The sequence below is a fragment of the Macadamia integrifolia genome, chromosome 2 (assembly GCF_013358625.1).
Source record: "Macadamia integrifolia cultivar HAES 741 chromosome 2, SCU_Mint_v3, whole genome shotgun sequence".
Lineage (NCBI taxonomy): Eukaryota > Viridiplantae > Streptophyta > Magnoliopsida > Proteales > Proteaceae > Macadamia > Macadamia integrifolia.
Window position 1 is genome coordinate 2690053 of NC_056558.1, and position 10327 is coordinate 2700379.

Consider the following 10327-nt stretch of genomic DNA (forward strand, 5'->3'; position numbering starts at 1 on the left):
CCCCCCCCCACACTGCCCCCCTGTTCTGCAACTCTCTTATCTGTTACATTCGGTGACCAAAAATGGTTGAAGCAACCCTACGAAGCTCCTTCAACCACCTTAGGAAAAAATCTAGATTCTGGCAAAGATCTTATGGTTTCTGCAACATACACCACAATGGAGTCCAAACCAGAGAAAGAAGAGCTACAGGAATGCCGAGAGCCAAAGAGAAGAATTAGTGTTGGGAACAATGATGACGATGTCGGTGCTAGCAAAGGGGCATCAAATTGGTGAGGAAGAAGGTTGTAGAGAATGAAAGGAAAAGGGGAGACAGATGTTGAGAAGAAGGAAGGGGAGGAGGCAGTGGAGGTAGAGGAGAAGGTCAAGGGTAGGGGTGTCAATCAGTCGGGCCAGGCCGGTCTCAGTTGGGCCTAGCCGGGCCTGTACCCTTGCACATTTAGGGAATGAGTTGGTCTCGATCAGCTAGATTGTGTTCCGGGCATTAACTGGGCTTCTACTGATCAGGCCTTAAACGGGCTAATGTACCATTAAAGCCTTAAACAGGTCTTAAATGGGCTTTAGTTGTCTTAGATATCAGAAAATTAATATATTTACTAAATCATCAACAATGTAGAGAAGACTTACACTTAATTACATTTAATAATTGATAAAAATATCAATATATACCTTATTCTACCCCAAAAAATTCAAAATATACATATAAACGGTCGGGCTTGTAACCGGTTGGGTCAGGCGAGCACTCGTCGGGCTTACACTATGCACCGGGAATGACCAGGCTGGGCTTGAGCCTGGCACGTTTATTAATCAGGCCGGTCTCGGTCGGGCTTCAATCGGGTGGGCACGGTCAGGCCTAGCCTGAAATTGACACCCCTAGTCAAGGGTTTGAGTTCTGATAAGTGAAAAGAGATTTGAAGGTTAACTGCCCTCTTACCTGAAACCAGAGAGATACAGAAGCTTACAATGAATCCAATCTTAAATGAAATGAAAATGGTGGTGGCTGGAGATGCAGGTCTGACCATGAAGGCCTCTTCGCAAACCATTACAAGCAGCAGGAAAAATCCTACAATACTCATTAACCTTTCTTAGCTTCTATCCCCTCCAAAGCACCCTCAACATCTCCTCCACTGCCTTCGTAGTATTTTTAGTAATGGTGAGGTTGTCAGCAACGGCGGTGGCATGGTGGGCGTGTGGGTGGTGCTGCTGTGACATAGATGGAGTATAGGTCAAAGCAGAGGAGGTAAACTAGGAAGTAAAAATGGTAATGTGGAAATGAGAAACAGTGGACAACTGGGTGAAGCTGTGGCTGTGTTGGTGTGGCCTTAGCAATGGCGGTTGAAGAATGGAAGTTGCAGTTGCAGCTTTGGATGAGATGAAGGGTAAAAAGGAGCAAAGTGTCTCCAAGGCTAAGGCTTGCTATTGCCATCGTTAATCCCAGGCACGACGAAGTGAAAGATGAGGATGAAGAGGGGAAATCAGCGACCCCCAGTGTATCAGTGAAAGCCAAGAGCAAGATACTCTGTGACGAACATCTTCTTGTTGGAGCTGAGGCTCATTAGAGGTAGTGAAGGCAGCTGGGGCTCATCGGAGGCAATGCCATTGAAAACAGAGAAAGATGGGAGAAAGTGTAATCCATTTGAACTTTGAATCACTGATCTGGATCTTGCCCGGAATAGTACCACCTGATCCAAAATAGGAGCTGGAGAATTGCTAGGAATCGGGATTGGGTGAAGTAGAATCAGATTCAAATTGGGTGATTCACCCAATCTGATTCCAATTCCTTAATCCATACTTTGTATGTGTTAATTGTCTTTATTTTGTAGTTTCTTTCCTTTTGTTCCTTCACTTCTATTGCACTTCTATTTTGCACTGCACCTTTTTGCAGGTTTATTATTTGATTAAATAAGAATGTTATTAATTAAAAGGGGGAAAATAATAGTGATGACAATACATAAAGGTCACCATTCCATGTGTGTTTTCGTATGATCATGACCCAAAAGATCAAATAGGTTAGTACAATCACAAGGTGAGTCTAGCTCATCAAACCAGTGAACTGCAGCCTATTATTGCCTTACCCTCAAATCTGGAGAGAGAGAGAGAGAGAATAATTATTTAAATTATCAGCAGGTTTCTGACTGTAACAAACTGCTAATCTATATCAGGATGACAAAAAGAAACACGATAAAAGTTGTCATTAAATGCTGAAAAGATTGTCCATGTAGAAGTGAAGATTCATACCACTCCCAACTGTTCTGATGCTTTTGATTTCCATAGACGAAGATTGGTGTCATCGCTTCCCGAAATAACATAAGTTGCATCACAACTAAACTTCACGCAGAATACCCTACAGGATGTGAGAAATCGGAAACTTGAATTAGGTTCATAAAAATACCTTTAACCATAAAGGATGGTATAGACTCTAGACTTTGATTCTCATGTTCTACTGGCAGAAACAGAAAACACTAACAATTGTGTGCAATGATGCAGAAAATCACACTAGATGTCTTAAGACTCTTAACAAAAGCAGGAAAACTTTCAAACCCAGCAGACCTTTGCATCCTTTTGGTATGGTATATCTCCCGGCTATGGCCACCATTATACAGGAAGATTCTTACCTACAAGGAAAGAAATTCAAAATTCAACTACTAATATACCACTCCCAAACACCACCCCCACCCCCCCCCAAACAAAAAAAAAAAAAAAAAAAAAAAAAAAAAAAAGAAGAGTAGGGAGTTGAAAGATTGAGGAGAACTCACTGTTCTATCATATGACCCAGTTACAAATTCCCTACCAGTGGGTGAGTAATCAATATCCATCCTGAAACAATGCAGATTGTCAGTGGAAATAAATTCCTAAATGCTCATACAGTAAATAAATAGGGATCTTCTCACGTACACAGCAGAAACATGATCTTTGTGTACACACTTCGCTTCATTCAGTTTTCTAGAATCATAGCTATAGCAGTTGCAATCTTCATTCGCTTGCATCAGTAAGATTAATACCAGTAGCTTACAAAATTAAATCCAGAAATATCATACACCAACAAACAACAACAACAACAAACTCAGCCTATCCCAACTTAATGGGGTCGGCTACATGGATCCAAACAAAACAAAGTAGGGAAAACTGAGGTTTAAAACAGAAAAGAGGAATGAAGAGATGGAAAAGAGGGAAAGGAAATAAGATGACAAATGAAAAATGACAAATGAAAGATGATGAATGAGGATGAAAAATGAAAGATGAAAGTAAGAGGAAAGAGGCACAGCCTAGCAAGTCAGGAGAATCTCAGCTAAATGGTGTCGGCTACATGGATCCCCTTGCTGTCCAGTAGATATTTTATTTCTCAGCATATAAAATATGTATTCATCTATGTTGACCATAGGATCCAATGATCCATGCCTTCATATTTTGGTGACGAAACAATCTTGGACAACGATAAAGTTGGGATTACTAACATGTATTTGATTGTGAAAGGTCTAACCAATCCCACAAACACATTGGTATCAAAGAGAAGTACTCAATGAAGTGAATACAGGCATCTTGGAGCAAAAGAGAATGAAAGTCTGAAGATTTAAGTGGAGAGCTTCAAGAACCAAGTCTTTGAAGCATCATGATGAAGAAGATTCATTAGCATAGGTTTTTGTGCTTTATTTTAATGTTTCTTGCAACCTAGGATGTATTGTCTTTCACATAAGTTAAAGCCCTCTAAACGCCCCTAAGGACGTCACTGGAATACAATTGAACTTAGAAGGCTAAAAAATCTGGGTTAAATCTGTCTTTACAACAATTTTTCTGTCCGTGGTCGTTCGCTGACAAAGGAGACGCCCGCATAGCTGCAAAGGCATCTGGTTAAACTGGAGTATCTTTCAAAGTTCCTTTGTCAGAGGTTGTCCACTGAAGGAAGTGTCCACTAGGCCGGACAAATGTCCGCATACATATGCATACACCCAATCAGTGTTGAGATAAAAAAAAAAGTCTCTGAGTCGGGAGAAGTCTGCATAGGTATGCAGGTGTCCATGCTCTTAAGGAGACGTCTGATGAATCACATGGACACAAAACCAGTAACCTTGACTCTCAGACATGTTAGAGTCCCTCATCCAACCAAACTTTTGCAGACGTCTGCTGAGTTGATGCAGACATCCGTACACCTGTACAGATGCCTACATGGCTTGAATTACAATGGTAATAAATATAATCATTGGGAGTCCAACAACTATATATTTTCCCATAGGAGTTCAGCGGAAGTCCACTTGGTGTTTTTTCCCAAATCCGGAGTATTGTCTCACAAACAATTTGAGCCTATTTAAAGGAAAATATTACACATTCAAAACAACTTTGATGCAACACTGTTTATGTGCTTTAATAGAGAATTTCTTCAACTTTGGGGCTTTATTGTTTTGTGAGAGATCTTTAGATTTATTTTGCCTTCCCACCTTCTTAGAGGTTGTAGTTGTTCTTCTCACTTTTTTTGAAAGTGTTGTAAGTTCCTTGTGTGGAGGTTCATCTATACAACAGGAGTCATAAGGTGACATTGTCGGGTTTTGGTGTGAGCCTCGGAAAACACTTTGGGTGTATAGTGAGCTGTGTAAAATCTACAATCTAAGGGTTTGATTGATACCTAGGAAAGCAATTGAGATAGTGGAAATCCAAGTTCTTGAGGAGCCTTGGTAGTGGACATAGGGAGTTGCCCGAACTGCTCCAAATCTCGTGTTCTTTCTTGCTTTTTCTCTCTTTTCCCCCCTTATATTTTCTCAGACCGTGGGTGAGTGTTCAAAACTCAATTGCTTCCGCACTTATCATTGTTAAGGGTTCTTGAACTTCAGTTTTTAGTCTTCAATTTTTATAATCCCAATTCACAAACACCCCCCCCCCCCCGGGGGGCCCTTGTTGGGAGATCTCCAATCCTAACAATCTAGATCCCTAAAAATCCAAGAATGTAATACTAAATCCCAAAGACAATATGCCAATATTTAACCTAAATGTTATGCCAGATAAAGTTTGCATAAAATTTACTATTTTAGTATGAGGCAAGCTTCTGATGTGCTTACAGAAGTAAAGTTCATTGGCTCCATTGGATTCCAAGAGATAGAATTGGTTTTCATCTGCAAAAAGCAGATACAAGTCAGGGAAAAGGCTCATGAAAAATAAATGAACTCAACTATAACAGTTTAAAATAAATGAACATACTACAGAATGCATATTCAAGTCTTCTTTTTTCATTCCTTATCAATATACAGTGATTGGCATTACGATAACAAATAAATGTTGAATTTGGGTTGCCAAGTACCTTCATGATAAGCTTTCTTGCTGGGGATGACATACGCAAATCATAAAGTGTTATGCTGCGGTCACTGCAAACAAATAACATTGTTATGAAATAAAACAAACAAACAAACAACCATAACCTTATCCCAACTAAATGGGGTCGGCTACATGGATCCAATATGTTCAACAAAGCAAAAGAAATATAAGATAAACGAAATGCAACAAGGAAGTATAAGACTATTCTAGAGATATGTTTTAGCGAAAAAAATAGAACAGCATCCCAGGAACATCCCCTACAAGGGGTCGGCTACACGGGTCTTTGTCCTCCACATACGTCTATCTGCGGTCATACTAGAATCCAACCCTACCAATTGCATATCTTTCCTCACCACTTCGTCAAAAGTCATTTTAGGTCTGCCTCTACCTCTTTTGGAACCCTCCATATGAATCGGATCGCTTCTCCTGACTAGGGCATCCATAGGTTTCCGTTGCACATGACCATACCACCTCAACCGGCTCTCGCGAAGCTTGTCCTGAATCGAGGTGACCCCCACTTTGTTTCTAATACAATCATTCCTTACTCTATCCCTTCTGGTCTTGCTGCACATCCCACGTAACATCCTCATCTCTGCTGCTCCCAGTTTACTCAAAATACTCTTTTTAACTATCCAACACTCCACTCCATAAGTCATAGCTGGTCTTATTACTGTCTTGTAGAATTTTCTTTTGAGTTTAACTGGCATACGCTTGTCACATAACACTCCCGACGTACTTCTCCACTTTATCCATCCCACTTAATTCTGTAGGACACATCATCCTTTATATCCCCATCTTTGCTAAAATTGATCCCAAGTATTTAAAATACTATCTTTGTGGTAAATCTCAGTCAGCCAGCTTCACAACCGCATCACCCCTTGTAACCTGACTAAAGGGACACATAATATACTTTGTCTTTATTCTGCTTATCATAAAACCTCTTGATTGTAAGATTGACCTCCAAAGTTCCAATTTAGTGTTAATCCCTTCCACAGTCTCATCTATCAGTATAATATCATTGGCGAATAGCATGCACCACAGTACTTAGGGCCCGTTTGATAACGTTTCTGCCGTTTCTGTTTCAAGAAACGACAAAAACATAAATTTTCGTTTTTAGAAACAGAAACAGAAACGGAATTGAACGTGTTTGATAAGTCATGTTTCTGGAAGTCGATAGTAACCAGGGAAAGAATGACCACGAGTCGTTTCCAGAAACGGCGAAACAAGCCTGGGTCTTTTCTTGAACCATAAATAGGTAAAAATTTCAATTTCTATTTCTGAAAACAAGTGAAACAAAACAGTTTTATCAAATGATTTTTGTTCCGTTTCTGCCGTTTCTGGACACAGAAATGGCAAAAACGCGTTTCTTGAAACGTTATCAAACGGGCCTTAATCTTGGATGTATTATGTTAACTCATCCACAATGAGCGCGAACAGGTAAAGGCTTAGGGAAGATCCTTGATGTAATCCAATGGTAATTGGGAATTCACTTGGCCAATAAGTGGCCAACCTTCTGACCAATTGTACACAAAAAAAAATTTTAATTACATTTTATCTTTGTCAATTTCGAAAGGTAAATCAAGATATTCGGTAGCCGATATAAGCCAAGCAATCGCCTAGTCCCTTATAAAATAAAATGCAGTTTTGCCTTTACATGGTTTGGTGTAGAGAGGCTTCTCTCCACGGTGATGTAGTTGCACTTGACTGATTAAACCAGCATGACTGACTTTGGAAGCTAAGAGCCAAGAAGAAGCGGTCCAACACAAGTATTGGTCCAACAAGGTGATGATTTTTGGGATTGTGACTTGTGTCAAATTGACACCAGTCCACCTTTATTTATAATAGAAGTTAGAAGAGATATGAGTACCAGTCCAATTCTTCCCATATGGACAATACTACCCTTATACCCATATTACACCACTTCCCCTCAAATTGGTGCATGGATATCACACATGACCAACTTGCACAAAATATGAATGAAACATCTTACTACTAAGACCTTTGTAAAGACATCTACTAACTGTTCTTTAGACCGTACATAAGGAATGCATATAAGATCCTGCTTCAGCTTCTCCTTGATGATATGCCTGTCAATCTCCACATGTTTCGTGTGATTATGCTGGATTAGGTTATGTGCAATGTCGATAGTTGATTTGTTATCACAATACAACATAATAGGCAATTTAACAGGCACACCCAAATCCTGGAGTAACCCTTAGAGCCAAAGTAACTCACATATACCATGAGCCAAGGCTCTAAACTCAACCTCTGCGCTATATATTGCCACCGCCACTTACTTCTTACTACACCATGAGACAAAATTGCCACCAACTGACGTACAATAGCCTAATAGGACCGTTGATCATCTAAGGAACCAGCCTAGTTTGCATCAGTATATGCCTCAACACGTATATAATCACCAAGGTGAGAACAAAATATCCTTCCCTGGAGTGGACTTCAGGTAGCGAAGAATGAAGAACATTGCCTCTATATGAGAAGAACGGGGATCATGCATGTACTGACTCACCAAGCTAATAGCATGGGCAATGTCTGGTCTAGTATAGTACAAATAGATAAGTTGCCCAACTAGTCCCTGGTATTGACCCTCATCAACTAATTCACTCTTCTTGCTTTCAAATGAGTATTGGCCTCGAGAGGAGTATCAAATGGCTTGCACCCTAACATCCCAATCTCAGAGAGAATGTCTAGGGTGTTACTTTCATTGGGAAGAAATACCTCTTGTAGACTGAACCACCTCAATATTGAGGAAGTATCTCAACTTACCCAGATCTTTAATCTCGAATTCCTTTCCCAGATTAGTCTTCAAGTTGGCTATTTCAACCAGGTCACTCCCAGTAACGACAATTTCATCCACATTAAAAAATGAGAATAGCAACCTGATCATCAACTCTTTTGATAATTAGAGTGTGATCAACATTACTTTGTTTATATCCCACCGAAACCATAGCCTTATGAAAGCGACCAAACCAAGCTCTAAGAGATTGCTTTAGCCCATACAATGCCCGTTTCAATTTGCATACCTTCCCTTAAGTCTCCTTCCTAGAATAACTTGGAGGGATGTCCATGTAAACTTCTTCCTCAAGTTCACATAGAGGAAGGCATTATTGACATCAAGCTGTTGTAGGTCCCATTATTAATTGCACAAGATATAATGACTCAGACGGTATTCATCTTGGCAACTGGAGCAAACATTTCCTAATAGTCAATCCCATGGTCTGAGAAAAACCTCTGACCAGCAATCTAGTCTTGTATCTATCTATAGTTCCATCTGCCTTTTGCTTGAATGTAAAGTGTACCAAGTCCCATGTGTCATTCTTCCAAAGGCTTCTAATTGTGCTGAGAATTTACAAGATTGCCACTAAACCATTAAATTGTGTTATCTATTTCTTGTGGGCCCATAGCGATCCAATTTGAGGTTTTCGGAACTTAGTGGTACTCTGTTTTGCAGGAAAGTTTACCTTTGATTCGTCTCTGCCATATTATCAATCCTCAACTTCATTCATATTGGATTGGGCATTCCTCTACAAGCTCTAGGAACTACTGCCTTTGCTCAGTTCTAGGGCTTGCAAAGAGAGAAGAGAAGAATAGAATTTGGTTCGACTGTCAAAACTTCCCTTGCTCTAATACCAAGTTAAGAGTTGTATACTTAATCTGTTAGGGAAGGACCAGGAATGGTAGGATGGAGAACAAGTTCCAGTTGGTGAAGGAAGAAGAAAGAGAAGAAAATATGGGGGAAATGATTTTGGTTTGTGACCCAAACAGCATCAGTATTTGAGTAAAAAATTACAAGTATGCCCCTTACAATGCTGGTTATTATAACTAAAGACAAACACAAAGTTCCATGTATACCTTTACATGCTACTATTCTAACAAGTCTGCCCCGCAGCAGGATGATGTGACAATTTCGAACCATTGTATAGACAAGGGTTTGGATAGGCCACATGTCCAACTTCAAACTCAAATTCAACCAAATATCCCCCCGGTGTATTGGCATGCATCTCCATGTCTGACCCTGCATACTTGTACTGTAATCCTACCAGTACTGTGCACTCTCCCATTTTATGGATTTTTTTTTCTAAGACAAATTTGGGTAACTCTGCCGCGGCTCAAACTTGGCACGTGAGCACAACTACCTAGGAGTCTACCAGTCCAGAAATATCAAGCCCCAATGCCCCATCCAATCTTCCACGTGGCAGATCTTGATCCCTGTAAAGGGGGCCATTGGCATGGCTGTGAAGGGGCCTTTGGCCCTAAAAGAAATGAGGTTAAAGGAATTACCTACAACTTCCTGAATACATACCAAACTAGAAAGGATACCAGAGTCCTCTATTTCCTTTCCTTCATCCTCAAACTATTGCTTCACCAAATGCTTCTGGACATAGTTTTCATGGCGCCTTTGCAATTTAAGGCGTTGGAAGGGGCCTGGAAGCAAGGGGACCAAGGCCTCCAAGGTGGCCCCACCTAGGCGATCACGGCACCTGGACGCCAAGGTGTTGCTTAGGTGATGCCTTGACAACTATACAACAACAACAACAAAGCCTTATCCCAACTTAATGTGGTTAGCTACATGGAATTGTGCAAAGACAAAAAAGGGAAAGTAAAAGTCAAAGGAAAATAACACAAAAACAATGACCAAGTAAAAACACAGCTATATGGGGTTCGTATGAATAACATGCCAGGGACACTAGATTTCTAGAAATCCTACTTTAAGTAGAAACAAATTGTTGGGAAAAATGACTCTTAAACATCAGTAAGATGTCTCATAGTTTTATATTGGGCCTTCTATACATAGACGAAGATACGATAAGCTTCAATTCCAGCCATGGATCTTTATTCCACGAAGTGCATATTTGAATATCATAATTCTAGTCAACATGCAATGGCTTCTATACATTTTTCCTAAATTAACTCAAAACCAAGATGTTGTCATCCATGTATCTATGGATCCTGCATATGCCATTTTCAGTTCAATTACAAATGGGGGAAAAGTGTTTGTTTTGTGGGGGAA

The 10327-nt window shown here is 40.1% G+C and overlaps 1 protein-coding gene across 5 annotated transcripts in view; it reads right to left on the reverse strand.

Annotated features, from left to right (window-relative positions):
- Positions 1–10327, reverse strand: part of LOC122069200 (DDB1- and CUL4-associated factor 13-like) — a 29871-nt gene that overhangs the window by 2887 nt on the left and 16657 nt on the right. For all 5 annotated transcript variants that reach the window (XM_042633168.1, XM_042633188.1, XM_042633161.1 and 2 more), the window contains exons 11-16: positions 5285–5348; positions 5046–5099; positions 2893–2978; positions 2754–2814; positions 2548–2612; positions 2236–2341 (exon numbers count right to left, since the gene is read on the reverse strand). In XM_042633168.1, coding sequence (XP_042489102.1) covers positions 2236–2341; positions 2548–2612; positions 2754–2814; positions 2893–2978; positions 5046–5099; positions 5285–5348 — 436 coding nt within the window. The remainder of the gene's footprint in view (positions 1–2235; positions 2342–2547; positions 2613–2753; positions 2815–2892; positions 2979–5045; positions 5100–5284; positions 5349–10327) is intronic.